Raw genomic sequence first — 18,860 nt, 5'->3', positions numbered from 1 at the left:
AAAATTGTTTTTGACCTCCCTTGTCATGGACTTTTATTTCTTATTACTTACCTTCTCTTAGGAATCTTTCAATGAGGCTAACCAGTACCTTATCATGTGACTTTTGAAATATTTCAAAAATCCCAAACTACAATAGGAATCATGTTTAAGCAATAAAGATCTTATCCACCGATTGGTGATTTTTAATTGGCATTCAAGGGCGGACCAACTATGACAAAGGTGCCAGCTGGCTCAGCTGGTAAAGTTGGTGGATCTATTTCCCACTGACCTGGGACCAAATCCCATCTTTACTCTCCCCAATCCCACCTCCAAGTTTGCCTTGAAGAAAGGTGGGACCATCCATAGCTTCTCCTTCCTCTTACTCCAACAACGATAGTCAAAGTTGATTTTGTATCGTCTGTAATTTTCTTTGCATTTCTATGGCCAAATGGCTCTTGGGGCATTTATGTCATTTTACATATTCTGTTCATGAAATAAAGGTCCAAGGATGAGAGGGGAGGTCGAAAATATATATATTTTTTGTCTTTCCAGAAATAAAGGCTAGTGAAATTTTCCGAGAACATAGTGAGTGTGGGTGTAGTTTACCCCTTTTATTTTATTGTGCTTATGTTCTCATCATTCCATGTCTACATTGCATTAGCTGGTCAAGATTAATTGGAATTACTTTTCTGTTAATAAAATTCCCAGTTGATTTTACAAACTGGTAAGAATGTCCTTTGCCTCTGTTTATTCCTTTGTAGTTAATTCTTATATTTAATTTAATAGGAAGTAATAAAATAGTGGATCTTTAATTAAAAAAGAATAACACTGATAAAGAAAAACACCTTGAATAATATATATTTTTTTGGTTAAATTGCTGGCTATTTTAATCATCATCATCCATGCCTTATCCCAACTATATGGGGTTGGCTACATGAATCCTTTTTTGCCAATCTGTTCTATTCAATGCCATATCCACTATTTAAATGTTAGCAAAAAGTAATCATTATTGCTAACAAAAGTTAGACTACTTTTTCTCTGGATCTTATACTTCACGGTCACCCGTACTAATTTAACTGCTATTGAAATTATATCGATTCTTCTTGCTTCACCCGTGCAGGTTGAGAAAACAGTGTTTGTAGTTTTCTTCTCTGGGCAGCAGGCAAAAACAAAAATAATGAGAATTTGTGAAGCATTTGGTGCAAATTGCTATCCTGTTCCTGAAGATATTACCAAACAAAGGCAAATAACTCAAGAGGTATGCATGTTCCGAAGGAAGTTATTACCTGTTTTCTTATGCACTGCAAAATCAGAATCTATTTCTTTTCCCTGGATGAATTTGTTTCGTTAGCATATGATTCTTCTTAGATCATGTTCCCTAATAGTAATAGGGATACATTTGCGTTTACTTGTAAATGTGGTTTCACTTTATTATATTTCCAAACTGATGAAACTAATTTCCTTTTGAGAACTTTATTTATAAATATCAGAGAACAATTGTTAACATTTCTAGGATTTGCATTGGTGTATGTTAATGCAAAATCAATCCTCATTGGTTTTGATAATCAATCTGGAATTTCCATCACAGGTTTTATCACGATTATCTGAACTGGAAACAACACTGGATGCAGGGCTCCGCCACAGAAATAAAGCCCTTACTTCAATTGGTTTCCACTTAAGGAAGTGGACTATTATGGTATGTTGTTGCACCCTTGTAGATGACAACCCCTCCCCCATGGCACATACACACACAAAAAAAGAATGTCATTATCTGTTTGTGTGTTGGAAATATGGTCTTGTACTAAAGATGAACAATATCACATAGACATGAAGTAAAGCTTTCTTCTTAAATGTTTAGTCTGAAAATTTGTGCATCCAATTCCTGAGGGGAGGTAACTATGTAGTCTAATGGCCTTACTGCTGAGACCCGAGAGTTGGTTCACAAAGTTTGGTTTGGATTTCTGCATGTTCTTTTTCATTTTCCAATTGGAAAATATCCTTAATGTTCTGAAAAACAGGAGGATTTTCAGAAGGGCTTGAGTTGCCATTAAATGAATAGGTCCTTTTACAAATTCAGTTCCTGTCCTGTTCAACCTGTAAAGTGATGGGTGTGGGTGTTTGTTATCCCAGATCATGAGTGGTCACTGTGGTGTAAGTCTTCATTTATTGTGGTCTGTGATGCTCTGGGGGGTTTATGGATTTAAATTGATAGTTGATGGACTTGACAATCATCAGTTCCTTGAATTGTTGGTTTGGGACTTAAGTACAGGCTCTGAAGTGAGACCTCCCAACATTCTGTACTGGAGGTGGTCAATATCTCTTTTCAACTTTAGGGTTGTGGTAGGAGCTGAGCAGAATTTCTCTTGGGGTCTATATGATCATTGATGGTCTGTTCTTCATTGGTTGCAGAACATGTTAGGCATTGGGTTCTAGGTTATTGTTGTGTTAACAAGTTAGGAGAAGTAAAAAGAAGAGGAATTGGAGTATGTTTTGGGGTAAATTGAGAGGTTTACTGTACATTTGACGTCTTTGAGTTAGAAGTTGGGGGTAGGCTTTCTTGGGGTCTGAATGTGGCCTATGCAGGAGAATTCTTGGGGTTTACTGTTGGAATTCTTCCGGGAGAATTCTAACAGTAGACAGTTAACTAGAAGTATGAGGGAGGAGCATTTTTTGTTTAGGCATAACCTTCAAGATCTTCCTCTCCATAACGGTAACTTTACCTGGTTCAATACACAAGAAAATGCTATTTGATGCAGACTAGATAGATTTTTGATGACTGCTGATTGGGAGGAGCATTTTCCTAATTTAATTCAGGAATTAAGCTGTCGCTGCATTTCAGATCACTGGCTGGTCATCCCGTGAAATAAGATTATGAGAAGAGGGAAACCCCTTTTTAGACTGGAGAAGGTGCGGACACATCACAAGGATTTTCATCAAAAGGTAGCTTCTTGGTGGGAGGATTGCAAGCATAGTTGTCAAGGCGATGCCTAGGCGACAAGGCACTCTTGGAGGCTCGCCTCATCTAATTGCGAAGCAGTTTTGTATGTTGTGTTATAAAATACTATTATATTCTTAATTTTTTGAGATAATAATTATAAAATAGACATTATTAAACTAAAATATTCATTTTTTGTGTTTATATACTAATTTCTTTTTATTATTTTCTTATTTTTTAGGGTTTAATCAACACAAACATTGCTAACTGCTGTATTGAACCCTCAAAGACTTCAAAACCTGAACCAATAAGTAAGGAAAAACTTAAAATTTTGTCTAATCAACACATTTTCTTCTTCTTCTTCGTCTTCGTCTTCCACCTTTTCTTTTCTTCTTTTCCTATAATAAAAATAGGGGTTCAGCCCCTATATTTTTTTGAATATTCTTCTCTTCTTTTTCTTCTCATGAATATGTTGATTTTCTTTATTTTAAAATGAACTTTTACTTTTCTTATGAAAATTATGGATAATTATTAAGGAAATATGGTTATGGAACCTAAGGAACTGCCCTAGGATATATGTTTTTTACTTAAATCCATCGCCTAGGTGTCTAGGTGACAAGGTGCCCCCCTCTCGCCTAGCCTCACCTTGGCGCCTTGAAAACCATAATTTCAGGGTGGAAGGTTGAGCTGGTTACTTATTCTTACAGAAGCTGAAACACTTGAAGAGGAAGTTAAAGTCTTGGGGAAGGAATGAATTTAAAGAGTGGGCAGATAAAAAACAAATGAATCTGGTTGTGGATTTTTGTCCTTTTCGGTTGCAAGTGGTTGCTGCCAGCAGAAGTCTCTTAGCTGTTTGAACCTTCAGTCCTTGGTAGGCAATCCAAAAGAGGAAGTCTAATGCGGAGGTGCATTAGGTGGGTTCTTTGTGGACTATTTGGGAGGAGAGGAACAAAAGAATCTTCCACAATAAGGAGAGAAGTCTTTCTGACTTGAAGGACTGCATAATGATAAGGGCAATACACTGGTTTAGAACAAACTTGGCCCAGCTCTTTTCCTTCGATGACTTTTGGAGGAATTGGTCAACAGTGGCTAGCACTTCATCCTCAAAACAGAGTTATGTTGCAGATTGGGTCCCTCCTGCTGAGGATTTTGTTAAACTAAACTTTTGCGGAAGTAGCCAAGGTAACCCTGGCCCCTCTGGCATAGGAGGAGTCTTGAGAGATAAGGACAGAAATGTTCTAGCTTTATTCTCAGGCCCAGTTGTCTTAGGAGACTCTACCAAAGCTGAGCTACTAGCTGCTGTATAAGGGATTCAGCTAAAAAGTCAACTTGGTATAGAAAGGCTGATAATTGAAGGTGATTCCCAGGTTGTTGTGGGATGATTACTGGATCCAGATTCAACTGTCTGGGGTTTCAGAGACCTCCTTAAGAAGGTGGTTTGGTTAACAAGGAATATGACAGTGAAGATCCAATGGGTAAGAAGTTCAGCTAATGAGATGGCTGGTACTCTTGCAAAACAAGGGATTAACAGGGATTCTCTGTTCTGGGCAGCTTTGTAACTGTTTAATCTCTCTTTTAGTGAGTTTTGTATTTTTCATGTAATTGTGATTTTCTTAAGAGTGAGGCTGCACCTTGAGCCTCTCTTTGGGCTTACCTGTAACAGTGCTACCCTTTGATTAATGAATTAATTTTCAATTATCAAAAAAAAAAAAAAAACAAATTAATCACGGAGCTGGATGATCTAGACTTAAAAGGGAGCTGAATGGGACTCTAGCTGTTGATGATTTTAGGAAAAAGGAGGTGCTGAGGAAATACTGGGAAAAGGTAATTAGGAGAGAAGAACTCTTCTAAAGATTGAGATCCAGAGTTAAATGGTTGAAGAACTCTTCTAGAGATTGCAAAGGAGGTTGAGGCTGAATTTAAGTGGGTCCGAAGGAATGAAAAATGGGTTAGCTGATTATCTAGCAAAACAAGGGGCATTGAGACAACTATTTTGGGCTGCTTTGTAATGAGGGACAGAAAGGAGTGATTAAATGGGATCATCAATCCCATCGCCAAGTTGTATAAACCATTCCCAATCTGAAATTTAAATAAAATTCATGCTTACTGATAAAAAAAAAAGGTTGAAGGAAGGGGACAACAATTCACGATTTTTTTCATAGCTATGCCTCAAGAAGATGAAGGAAAAATTACATTTCCAAATTGAAGGTTGGGTAAAGAGAGGTGGTGGACCAAGAGGAAATTGTAGAGAACATCTTAATTTGCTTCAAAGAGATGTTTACTCTAGACACCCCTAGGATACACTTCTTGAAGTCTTTGTATGGTCAAATCTAATCAGAGGAGAAGAAGGCCTGGCTAGAGAGGGAGTTTGAGGAGTAAGAGATTAAGGCGGCTGTTTTTAGTATGGACAGAGACCGTGCCCCCAGGCCGGATGGTTTCCCTAGGCTGCTCTTCCAAACTTGCTGGGACATAATCAAATTGGGTCTATTGGAGGTGTTTAATGATTTTTATCATTCACCTATCGTGAATAAGGGCAATAATTTGACCTTCATTGCTTTAATTCAGAAAAAAGAAGTCACCTTGGAAGTTACAGACTTTGGACCCATTAGTTTGGTTGGAAGCATTTCTAAAATTCTGGTTGAAGTCTTGGTGGGTAGAACGAGATAAGTTCTGGGAGATCTAATTTCCAAAAATCAATTTGCATTTTGAAAGGAGGGCAAATGACTGACATTATTCTAGTGGCCAATGAATTCTTGGAAGATAGAAGACAAGAAAGCAAACATGGGAGTGGTAGTGAAAATTGATCTAGAGAAGGCATATGAAAAAATTGGTTGGAATTGTCTCCTAAAGATCTTGAGTATAAAAGGTTTTGGAAATAGATGGGTGTGGTGAATAAATGGCTGTATTAGTTCTGCCTGGTTTTGGGTGTTGGTGAATGGTGAGCCTAAAGATTACTTTAAGGCTAGTCAGGGCCTTAGACAAGGTTGTCCTCTCTCCCCTTTACTTTTCACCTTGGTAATTGATGTTTTCAGCAGTTTCATTGAGAAAGCAAAAAGTTTGAACCTGCTAAAGGGATTTGAAGTAGGTAGGGAAGCAATCCAAGTCTCTCATATGCTTTTTATAGACAGTACAATTTTATTTTAGGAAGCTGATTTCGAGATAATCACTAATCTGAAACAGTTTCTAACCTGTTTTGATCTGGCATCAGGGCTTAAAGTGAACTTCTCTAAGAGTAGCATTGTGGGATTTAAGTGACACACTTGTGGAATTTTTGAAGGAGGTATTAGGGTGCAAAGTTGAGAAACTGCCTATTGTCTATTTGGGAATGCCACTCAGAGGGAATCCTAGAAGTCAAAATTTTTGGGACCTGGTGATAGAGAAGTGTGAAAAAAGGCTGGCTACATGGAAGAAGAACTACCTGTCTAAGGGAGGTAGGTTGACTTTAATAAAGGCATTTTTGGCTAATCTAACTATCTATTTCCTCTCAGTGTTTTCAATCTCGGCATAAGTTAGAAACAGAATTGAGAAGCTCCAACTCAACTTTTGTGGGAAGGGGGTGGAGAGAGAAGAAATCATTTGGTTGGTTGGGATCGGTCTGCAAGCCTAAAGAAGTTAAGGGTCTCGGATTAGGATATATCAAGGAGAGGAACCTAGCACTTTTAGGGAAGTGGCTTTGGAGGTTCTGGTGAGTTTCCGCTCACCTCGGAAGCCTCTTCGAGGGAGGCTTGACCTCCTGAAACAGAAGATGGAGAGAAAAAGAGAAGGGAAGGAAGGAATAAACTGGACTCAGGGAGAAGAAAATTAAAGGAGAATCATTCATTGCTTTCATTATATGATGATGGCCTTATATAGCTGGCCTACAGGTGTAATATCAGAGGGAATATCCTCTGATTTTTGGGTAACTAACTCTGGCAGATAACATGGATGGAATATCCTCTAGCGGCAGAGTAACCAACTCTGAGTGTAACTAATTCTGGGGCTCTGTCGCCTGTCTTCTCTGTCTCCTTGTGAATGGCTGATGGGTGGTGTTCTGTTCCACTCCCCTAGTGGATTCTGGAAGGAGTGTTTGGGTCTCAATAGTTCCTCCCCCCTTAGCACTGACCTTGCCCTCAAGGTCTAGGTTGGGAAACCTCTTATTCAGCCTTAGAGAAGGTTCCCAAGTGGCCTCTTCTGGAGGCAGTCCGACCCATTCAACCTTGGCTTCTGGCACAACCTGCCCTCCTCGCCGAACCCATCGGAAATCCACAATCTTGATAGGCTCTGTGTAAATGTCTCCTTCCTCTGTAAATTGGGGTAAGTTGGGTGAGATAGGGGTGTGATTCCCCACAACTTTCCTGAGAAGTGAGATGTGAAACACCGGGTGAAGCTTCGAGGTAGCAAGGAGGTCCAATTTGTAAGCAACAAGGCCCACTCTCTCCAGCACCTTATAGGGCCCATAATATTTGGGAGCTAGCTTGTGCCATGCCCGTCTCATCACTGAGACCTGGCGGTAAGGTTGGAGCTTAAGGTAGACAAAATCACCTACCTGAAACTCTAGTGGGCGGTGGTGAGAGTCATAGTAGACCTTCATCTGTTGCTGGGCTTTAATCAAATTGGCCTTGAGCAGTCTAAGGATCTCGTCTCTTGCCAGTAGGCGAGTCTCTACTTCTGCCACCTTAGCCGACCCAAATTCATAAGGTAATATGGGAGGAGGTTCTCTGCCATATATAGCCTTGAAGGGTGTCATTCCTGCCGCTGATTGATAAGTCGTGTTGTACCAGTATTCTGCCCATGGAAGCCAGTGGGCCCACTGTTTGGGCTTCTCCCCTATGAAACATCTCAGGTAGGCTTCTAAGCACCGATTAAGAACTTCAGTTGCCCATCTGTCTGGGGGTGGTAACTTGTGGATGGGTGCAGTTGGGTTCCTTGCAATCGGAAGTATGCCTTCCAGAATGAACTCAGGAAGGCAGGGTCACGGTCCGAGACAATGGATCTTGGTGTCCCATGCAATTTTGTGACGTCCCGTATGAAGATGTCAGCCACCGTTGCTACGGTGTAAGGGTGAGGCAGGGCAGAGAAATGGCTATACTTGGTGAGACGGTCAACTACTACCATGATAACCTCCTTCCCTAAAGAACGGGGAAGTTCGGTGATGAAGTCCATGGAGAGAGGTCTTCCCATACTTTCTCTGGAATCTTGAGGGGTTGTAGAAGGCCCGTAGGAGACTGTGAGAAGTATTTCTGCTGTTGACAGGTTTGGCATTCGGATACATAGTGTAACACGTCCTTGCACATTCCTACCCAATGGTAGTGGCTGCTGAGCCTCTTTAGAGTCCTTAGCACTCCTGAATGCCCCCCTAAAGTGGAATCATGAAACAACTTCAATAGTTCAGTTTTGTGGCTGGAATTTGGAGCAATCACCTGCCCTTAAAGAAGAGGTCTGGTCTTACAATTTGGTAACCTGCAACCTGGGAAGGGTCCTGCCTCAATTTTTCCCTAATGTCCTGCAGCTGTGGGTCATACCTTGCCTCTTGCCGTATGGCTTCAAACAAGGGAAAACTGGGCTAAGAGTAGGTTAGTTGGGCCAGCTCCTCTACCCACGATAAGGCATCAGCTACCCTGTTGGCGGGCCTAGGTTTATACTCGATTTGGTAGTCGAAACCCATTAGTTTACTAAGCCATCTTTGCTGCTCCGGGGTGTGCACTCTTTGTTCTGCTATATACTTCAGACTTCGTTGGTATGATCTTATGATAAATTGGCGTCCCAATAGGTATGTACGCCATTTCTGGACTGCCATTACCACTGCCATCATCTCCTTGACATAAGTGGACTGGTTCTGTGAGCGGCTGATAGGGCCTTGCTGAAGTAAGCAATGGGCTGTCCCTTCAGCATCAGGACGACCCCTACCCCTACACCTGAGGCATCACACTCTATCTCAAAGGGCTGGGCGAAGTCCGGAAGAGTAAGGATTGGAGAGCTCGAAACTACTGTCTTCAAGTCTTCAAAGGCCCGTTGGGCCTCATCAGCCCAGCTGAAAGAATCCTTCAATAGACACGTTAGAGGGGTGGCCATGAGCCCATACCCCTTAATGAAGCGCCTATAATACCCGATAAGCCCAAGGAAACCCCTGAGAGCCTTTACAATAGTGAGCTTGGGCCATTTTTGGATGGCATCTATCTTTTCTGGGTCTGCCATGACCCGCCCTGCTGCATCCACATGGCCTAAGTATTGTATCTGTTTTTGTCCAAAAGAACACTTGGTCATTTTGGCATGTAACTGATGTTCCCTTAGAGTGGTGAGGGTAAGTTTTAGATGTTCCATATGGGTGTCCCAATCCTTGCCGTAAACCAGAATGTCATCAAAGAATACTAAAATAAATTGCCTTAAGAATGGTCTGAAAATGTCATTCATGAGGGCCTGGAAGGTGGAGGGGGCGTTTGTGAGTCCAAACGGCATAACTAGGAACTCATAATGGCCATCATGGGTTCTGAAGGCTGTCTTGTGGATGTCGGCCTGGTGAACCCAGATCTGATGATACCCGGATCGTAGGTCCAGTTTGGAGAACACCTGTGCTTCTCTTAACTCGTCCACCAGTTCATCAATGAGGGGTATCGGGAACTTGTCCTTCACTGTAATCTGATTCAGGGCCCGGTAATCTACACAAAGCCGCCAACTACCATCCTTCTTTTTTACTAGGAGTATAGGGGATGAAAATGGGCTGGTGTTGGTCTGTATATGCCCCTTGTTCATTAGCTCTCTTACCACCTTCTCAATTTCTAGCTTCTGGAAATAGGGGTATCTATATGGCCTCACATTGGCCGGTTTAGAATCTGGTAAGAGGGGTATCTGATGGTCATGGGCCCGGGGTGGAGGTAATTGGCTTGGTTCTTTGAACACATCACCAAACTGATCGAGTATCGATTGTAGTGCCTCGTGTTGGGCTTCCGTGGGTTGGTCACAGCCTTGATTGTTTAAAGTTGGAACTATGGGCTGCATGCCTAAGTGCATAAATTAGGGCTGTCTAGTATCCTTGGAGGCCCGTAACATGGAGGCTACAATATCACCTTGGGGACTCGGAGGTCGCACCCCTTGTAGATGACAAGTCTGACCATCCTGATAAAAGTCTATTGTCATTTTGGCCCAATCACAAAGTGCAGGCCCTAGGTCACGTAACCAATGAATTCCCAGAATAATATCAGCCTCTGAGAAATCCAATGGGTGGAGATCTACCACGAAATAGTGGCCTTGTATAAGGATCTTTTCCTTCTTGCACACACCATCACATAACATCTGACTTCCATTAGCCACATAGATCGAAAAGAGTGGAGTGGGTTGTATAGTCATACCTAGTTGCCTTGCTAATCGACAAGTGATGAAATTCAGGGTAGAGCCACTGTCAATCAAGATCATCACAGATCGGCCCACCAACCTTCCTTCTACTCGCATGGACTGAAGAGGGTTGAGGCCCATGAGGACGTGTAAGGAGATCTCGGTTCCAACAAGTTCAAGTTCATATGAGATCAGTTCACAGTCTTCTACGTGTTCTGGGGCGGTCCCTTCCGGTTCTTCCTCTGTCTGAAGGAGAAACACTCGCTGGACTATGCACTTATGGTCCTGTCCAAACTTGTCATCACAATTGTAACAGAGGCCCTTCTCGCTTCGGGCCTGCATCTCAGCCCACGAGAGGCGTTTGAAGGGCATAGTGGGCCTGGGCAAAATGGGCTTCTGAGAATCCCCAACTTGTTTCATGGGTTGCTGTTCGGCCCGCTGGGGAACCCTCACATTTGGGTAGGATAACTTGCTGGTTCTGCACATACTATCGATCTTCTCTTCTTGCAGGCGAGCCATACCCACCGCTGCCATGACTGTCGCTGGTCGAAGAGCTCTCACTTCCAGGCGGATGTCTTCTCTGAGACCTCCCACAAAACACCCCACCAAGGCCTTCTCCGGCCATCCATGTACCCTGGTCGCCATTCTTTCGAACTCGAGCTGGTAGTCTGCTGCCGTCCTAGTCTGTTTTAGTCGAGTGAGGAGTTCGTCGTAATCCACGAACGCCGTCGGCCCAAAACGGATGCACAGAGCTTCCGTGAACTTCGCCCAAGTTACTTGAGGATGGGTTTTTCGATACCACTGGAGCCAGAGAATAGCGTCTCCTTCTAGGTGAATGGAGGCAATGGCGACGCGCTGGTGTATAGGGGTTTCATGGTACTCGAAGAATCTCTCTGCTCTGAAAATCCAAGGAATGGGATCTCCACCGGAATAGTTGGGAAAATTGATTTTAGTGACCTTTCCGGAGGGGTAATACCCAGTTCCTTGGCTACCGGAAGCAGAGGCGTCAGCCCCTGCTGGATGACTGGTCTCGCCGGACTGTTGTTGAGAGGTGAGGTTAGAGATGACCACCTTGAGATCCCTGAGTTCGTTCAGTACCTGGTGGAACCCAATCTCAAGTTGGTCGACTCTATCTTCCATGGTAGAGGATCTTGTCTGCGGCATAGCTGGTCTCCGACTTGGCTCTGATACCAACTTGGTGAGTTTCCGCTCACCTCGGAAGCCTCTTCGAGGGAAGCTTGACCTCCTGAAACAGAAGATGGAGAAAAAGAGAAGGGAAGGAAGGAATAAACTGGACTCAGGGAGAAGAAAATTAAAGGAGAATCATTCATTGCTTTCATTATATGATGATGGCCTTATATAGCTGGCCTACAGGTGTAATATCAGAGGGAATATCCTCTGATTTCTGGGTAACTAACTCTGGCAGATAACATGGATGGAATATCCTCTGGCGGCAGAGTAACCAACTCTGAGTGTAACTAATTCTGGGGCTCTGTCGCCTGTCTTCTCTGTCTCCTTGTGAATGGCTGATGGGTGGTGGCCTGCTCCACTCCCCTAGTGGGTTCTGGAAGGAGTGTTTGGGTCTCAACAGGTTCCCTATTGAGACTAATGCCATTTGGACTTGTATCATAAACAGCAAATATGGAAGACATGCTAATGGTTGGAATAGTAAGGTGCACTTGAATCAAGTAAAAGCGACAAATCCTTGGAAAGGTATTTCTTCTACCTATTTCTCTTTCATTTCTTTCACCAAATATAAAGTGGGGGAATGGTTTGAAAATCAAAATTTGGACTGACCTTTGGTGGGTGGAAGATACCTTGGCTAAAACTTATCCTTATCTTTTCAACTTCTTACATTCTGAAGATGCTATTGTTGCTTCCTGTATCCAGTTCTTTCCTTCTGGAACTAACAGGAATTAAATTTTAGTGACCTTTAAGAAATATAGAGATAGATGAGATTGGAAGTATTTTAGTTTCTCTAAGTGAAGTCTACATTTCCTTAGCAACCCCAGACTAATGTATTTGGAAGCTTCAACCTGATGGCAAGTTCTCAACTTAGTCCTTCTTTAGGGGCCTGGTTCTGGGAATCTCTAATGCAAGCTCTCTATACAAGAGGATCTGGTGTTCTCATATTCCCCTAGAGTTTCCTTTTTTGTGTGGGAGGCCTGCCTAAGAAAAATCAACACTTGTGACTTGGTTCAGAAGAACAAAGGCAGACTGTTTATGTCTCTCCATGCTTGTGCTTGTCGTTTGAGGGATGGTGAATCTGCTGATCACCTCCTTCTACACTGCCTAGAAACAAGGAAGATTTGGTCCTACTTCCTCAATCCTGTCGGTTACAGCTGGGTTGTTCCAGAACATGTTATTGATTTCATTTGGCAATGGCGTGGTAGTGGCCTTGGTGGTAGGGGGAAAATTTACTGTGTACGATTTCCCAAGCAGTGATGTGGTGTGTTTAGTAAGAAAGTGTTTTAAAAGCAAGAGGGGCAATTTGCGCCTGAGACGCAAGGCGAGGCACGTGCCTTTTTGAAGCAAGGTGCAAAAATGCAAAAATGCCAAAACAGTCAGAAAATTAAAAAAAAAAAGCCAAAAAAAAATCAAGAGGATCCTTGGACTTGGATGATTTGCAAAGAAACTTGGGGGAAATCCTCTTTTCTTCATTTGGATCTTTAAGCAGACCTAGTATTGTCTATGCAAGAGTGGATTCAGAGCTTAGACTGATGGTAGTGCTATGGGTAACCCCAGAGCTGTTGGGATAGGTGGAGTATTCAGGGGAAGGGTGGAAGCATTGAGTGGGCTTTTAGTGGCCCAACTGAGGTTGCTGATTCTACAAAAGCAGAAATCTTGGCTGCACTAATAGGTCTCTTCGAATTGCTAAAGATAAGGGCTGGTCTGCTCTAACCATTGAAGGTGACTCTGCAAATACTATAAAATGGTTAGGGGAGAAGGAAGGTCCCTGGAGACTAGCACACTACCTGACTGAGGCCAGAGATATTTTGGACACCTTGGCTGTAAATCTAACCTGGACTTCCCAGAGAGTTAAATTCTAAAGATTTATGGTTTGGCTAAGTCGGGCATCTTTAGGGAAAATCTGTATAGTGAAAGATTTCTGTCTTTGTAATTTCTGTTGTTGGTCCTTTCCTGTAGTCTGTACATCCTCTCTGTACTTCCTGTTTTTCTTCTTTAATACAATCAGTTATCTTTTCTTAAGAAAAAAGTCATGCGTTCTTTAAGAGTTAGAGGAAGGGCACTACCTAGTAGCTGAAAGTGGAAGAGCAGAACATGCAAGGTGGTCCTACTGATTCTGTGGATGAAGAACTTAAATTGGTTGTTTGTACTGAAATTTGTAACAATTAATAAAATCCTTATATTGTCTAGGAAGGTGGGGTTCAAGAGGCATAGGCAGAGGGGCATCTAGAGGAGTTAGACGTCAAAGAGGAAGGACTGTTGAAGTAGCCTAGTTGCATGGAGATTTATGTCCAAAGAAGAGGGGTATACTCAATTTGCATGTGATTTTTTTTTTAATTTCTGGAAGTCATCCACTAAAGACAAAGCATTAAGGTACAAAGCTAGAGGCTGAAATGGAGTGTCACCTTGTTTGGGTTCTTGACTATCCTAGCTAGTAGGAGAAGAAGCAATATTGGATATGGGGACTCTAGTGAGAAGTTGGAGAGTCGAGACCTTGATTGAAATGAAGAAGTTGGTTTTTGAAGAAGGAAAGTGCAAAAACCTTTCAGTTCTGAAATTGAGAGAAAAAGGAAGGGCAACGGTTTTTCTAACAGGAGAAGCTACACAATGGTTGAAGGGGTTCATTGATGGAGCACTCTTCTCAGTGAAGAAAAATGGCTGGATGGGTTTGCTGGAAGCTGCAAGAAGGTACCAGGCGGCGTTGAAATACAACCAAAAGGGCTGGTTTGTGGCTGTTGCAGGGTCTTTTTGGAGGCAATAGAAGACAAATGGTTTGTTTTCAGGGGACGGGTTGGAGGTTGGTCACTCAGATGCTGCAAGAATATCTGATGTTGAAGGACAATAGTTTATCCAGAGGAGAAGTCTACCAAAGTAATAAAAATAAAGAGGTAGAACAAGAAGTAAATGTAAGCTGCGTTAACAAAGTGCAAAGGTTGATGCTGGAAGGAAGTGGAGAAGGGTGGGAAAGAAGAATGATTTTGGAAGCAGGAAGGAGGGAGTTTACAGACTGGGGATTTATTTTGGATAAGCTGAAAAAGAAACTTCAAATGGAAGGAATTATGATATTCCCTTCTGATAGAAGGCGAGCAATTTTGCTAGTTGAAGAAAAAACAATGGATTTTGTCAGGTTAGAAACTGAGTTGGGTGTCACTCTGGTGAAGGAATGGACTGCCGCTTGTAACAGCAAGGTTTTTCATGATGAAGCCTTTGCTATTAGATTGTTTGGGCTCCCTTTTAATCTTTGGAAGAAACCTGTGCCAGAGAAGGTAGTATTGGTGATAGGAGGGATGCTTATATCCTGTAACATCTCAAATTTCTGCCACACAGTGGTGGAAATTGCTGGAGTGAAGCTGGATGAAGTTCCTCAATCTATTGATGTCTTCTCAGATGGAGTTTGGATGAAGATCTAGATTGCGTTGGAACACGAAGCGTCGCTGTGGGGGGAAGGGTGAGAGGTTGAAGATGAAGCTGACGAGGTAGGGCACAGACCACGTGGCAGACGGTTTGGAAAAGAGATGTTCATTTAATGTGATAGGCTTGGAAGAAGAAGAGGCAAAGGGAGGGTCAAATAATTTTCACTCCTCAAAAGGTTCCAATGTTTAAATGTTTTTTGGGAAAGGGGATGTTGAACTCGAGAATCAAAAGGAGGTGGTGAGTATAATGTCAGTTTTGATTTCTAACCTGATTAGGCTAGACTTTGAACCAGGAAAAGAGAGTGCTTTGTTTTCTTCTAGGAGAGAGAGAGAGAGAAAAGAGAGAGGAGAGGAGAGAGGAGGGAAGAGAAGAGAAAAAAAGAGAAGGAAAACTGTTTGAGAGTTAAAAGTTCTTGCTGGCGGCGCCCAGCTTCTTATTTATAATAGCAAGAAGTAATTAAAAGAAAAGAAAATTACAAAAACGCCCCTGGCAGCACACCCTAATAATAAATAAAATAATTAAAACTAGAAAAGAACATGTTGACAACACCCTAGACTGAAAGAACCCTAACAATAGAAACAAAGAACAACTCTAACAACACTCCCCCTCAAGTTGGGCTGAATATATCTATCATGCCCAACTTGTCGCACGACTCATTGTGCCGTGAGTATGGAAGCCCTTTTGTGAGAACATTAGCTATTGCTCCTTGGAGTTGACATAAGGAGTACAAATTTCTCCCTTTTCCAATTTTTCCCTTAGGCTCCGTTTGGTTTATGGGAAGATTTGGGTGGGACGGGAAAGTATAAAAATTTAATTTTACATTGTTTGGTTTTATTGGGATGGGATGGGAAAGTGTAAAAGGGACCGAAGGACCGAAGTATTGGAGGGAATCTACTGTTCGAACCAGAGGAGCGGTGGCGGCGATCTCTCTCCTATCCGATCTCTCAGTCTCTCTCCGTCTCTCCATCCATTCTTTCATTTATTTTCTATTTCTCCTCCCTCATCTGACTTCCTGCCACATTCGTTGTCCCTATTTCTTCCTCCCTTTTCACTGCCGTTGCAGCTCTTAGCAGCGGCAACCTTATTTCTCCGACTACTGGCAGTGACAACTCATCTGCCACATTCTTTATTTCTTGAAACCAGCGAATGGGCGAGGCATGCGGTAGCGGCTTGCGAAACCAGTGAAGCTCAAAGCTATCACAACACCAATCGAAACCAGCGAAGCTCGAGACCGCAACAGAGGACGAGGCATGCAGGAGGGAGGAGGAAAACAAAGAAGAATACCAAGTTCTAGTCGAATGGACGAGGCATGTGGGAGGGAGGAGGAAGACGAAGAAGAATACCAAGTTCTAGTCGAATGGATGAGGCATGCGGGAGGGAGGAGGAAGACAAAGAAGAATACCAAGTTCCAATCGAATGGATGAGGCATGTGGGAGTGAGGAAGGAGATAGATTTTCTCGCGTTTTTCCACCGGGGTCGCATTGTTTTGGTGCGACCCCAAATCCATGATTTTGGGATCTGACGTCCCACCTTTTTCTTATCCCATCCCCCTCTTTCCCCCAAAACAAATGAGAAAAGGGAATATTTTTGGAATATTCCCTTTTTCTCATCACCATCCCACAAACCAAATGGAGCCTTATGAAGTGTTTATCCACTTCAATGTGCTTGGTCTTATTGTGTAGGACAGGGTTGTTGGAAATGTTTATAGTTGCCTTACTGTCACAGTAAAGGGACATAGGATTGTGAACAGTAACCCTAAGCTCCCCTAGAAGATTCTTCAACCAAAGTACTTCGGCCACCCCATGTGCCATAGCTCTATACTCCACTTCAGCACTTGACCTCGCAACTACACTTTGTTTTTTACTTCTCCATGTCACTAGATTTCCTCCCATAAATGTGCAGTACCCACTTGTGGACTTTCTATCATCCACAACACCTACCCAATCAACATCTGTATAGATTTCCACCTTCAGATGATTATGTTTACTGAATAGCAAACCTGTTCTAGGATACTTCTTCAAATACCTAAGAATCCTCTCGGTTGCCTCCATGTGTGGTCTCTTAGGGGAATGCATGAATTGTCTTAGAACCCCAACTGAATAAGCAAAGTCTGGATGCGTTATGGACAAATAAAACAACCTTCCTACTAACCTTTGAAATTGTTTCACATTTTTTAGAAGTTCACCATCACAATCACCCAGTTTATGGTCAACATCCATAGGAGTATCTGCTGGCTTTGCACCTAACTTGCCTGTGTCTTGTAATTTTGAGCGGGCAACTTCAATTCCAAGAAAGTAATTTAGGATGTTTCACTTCGAATTGAGAGGTTAGGAATGCCTTAAACTTTTGAATTTATGAGCTCCAGTTTCCTGTAATGATGATATCATCCACATACATTATCAACACAACAACCTGTTCTTGACATCTCTTCACAAAGAGAGTGTGATCAAACTGACACTGTTTGAATCCTACTTGTTGGACCGCCATATGAAACTTACTAAACCATGCCCTAGGAGATTGTTTTAAACCATAGAGGGACTTTCTTAGCTTGCACACCTTATTTTCACTTCCTTTGGCACAAAAACTTGGGGGCTGAACCATGTACACCTCCTCCTCCTCCAAATCGCCATTTAAAAAGGCATTCTTTATATCTAGTTGATGCAATTCCCAATCAAGGTTTGCAGCCAATTATAGATGAACTCAAATTGAGTTCATCTTAGCTACTGGAGCAAATGTCTCATCATAGTCAACACCATAGAATTGAGTGTACCCTTTTGCTACTAGCCTTGCTTTGTACCTTTTAACTATCCTGTCCGCCTTGTGTTTCACTGTAAACACCCACTTACACCCCACTGGCTCTTTCCCTCTTGGAAGATTCACCAACTCCCAAGTCTAATTCTTATGGAGGGCATTAATCTCCTCTTTCATAGCATCTGTCCATTCAGGGTATTTTAAAGCCTCAACAACATTTCTGGGTATGGGGATGCTATCAACTGTAGATAGGAAGGCATGGTAAGAGGGGGAAACGTGATCATAGGAGCCATACTGGGTAATGGGGTGTTTGATAGTGCATGGCCTGACTCTCTTTCTTTGTGCAATAGGGATGTCAAGGTCATCTACAACCAAAGTGGGAGCCGGGGTATCAATAGGTGCAATAGTGTATGATTGCTCCACATCTTTGTTACATTGCTAATATCTATGGCGTGTATGTTGGAAGACATGAAAAGGAGCAGGATCCGAAATAGAAGGAAAAGAGATTTGACGGACCTGGACTTGCTTCTCCTCTTCTACGCTCTCTCCTTGAGGAGAAGCAGGGAAGAATGGTTCAGACTCAAAAAAGGAGACATTCATAGAGACCAAGAACTCATGACCAACACGATTAAAGCATCGGTAACCCTTTTGAGAGGGGGGATACCCCAGAAAGATACATGGAATAGATTGAGGGTCTAACTTACCATGAGATGGAGATAAATCATAGACAAAAGCACGAAAACTAAACACCCTCATGGGAATGGAAAATAAAGGAGACGAGGGAATAACAATTGATGAGGGGACTTGTAGTTCAACACTCTGGAGGGCATGCGGTTGATGATATAAGCAGCAACAAGTACAACATCTATTCTATCCAAAAATGTTTTGGTACATTCATGTGTAACGTCATCCCTTGTGCTACCTCAAGGAGGTGTTTGTTCTTTCTTTCTGCAACACCATTTTTTTGTGGTGTTTTTGCACATGTGCTTCTATGAATGGATCCATGAGAAGCAAAGAACTCATTGAGCTCACAATGGAAATATTCCTTTGCATTATTTGATTGAAAAAATTGAATTTCAACATGAAACTGTGTAAACACAATCCTCTAGAAATCTCTCACAATCTTTGGAAATTCGCCTCTACTATGCATGGGAAATACCCATGTATAGTGGGAGAAATCATCAATCAATGTGATAAAGTACTTGTACCCGTCCTTCGAAGTTATAGTAGTAGGCCCCCACACATCATAATACACAATATGGAAATGGAAACTTGATCTTTTATT

The 18,860-nt window shown here is 42.3% G+C and overlaps 1 protein-coding gene across 3 annotated transcripts in view; it reads left to right on the top strand.

Annotated features, from left to right (window-relative positions):
- Positions 1-18,860, top strand: part of LOC148868299 (V-type proton ATPase subunit a1-like) — a 79,299-nt gene that overhangs the window by 21,163 nt on the left and 39,276 nt on the right. For all 3 annotated transcript variants that reach the window (XM_088970661.1, XM_088970662.1, XM_088970663.1), the window contains 2 exons: positions 1,100-1,237; positions 1,568-1,675. In XM_088970661.1, coding sequence (XP_088826787.1) covers positions 1,100-1,237; positions 1,568-1,675 — 246 coding nt within the window. The remainder of the gene's footprint in view (positions 1-1,099; positions 1,238-1,567; positions 1,676-18,860) is intronic.

Source organism: Nelumbo lutea, chromosome 2, assembly GCF_056320005.1.
Source record: "Nelumbo lutea isolate HS-2025 chromosome 2, American lotus-T2T, whole genome shotgun sequence".
Lineage (NCBI taxonomy): Eukaryota > Viridiplantae > Streptophyta > Magnoliopsida > Proteales > Nelumbonaceae > Nelumbo > Nelumbo lutea.
This window is presented reverse-complemented; position numbering and strand designations above follow the sequence as displayed.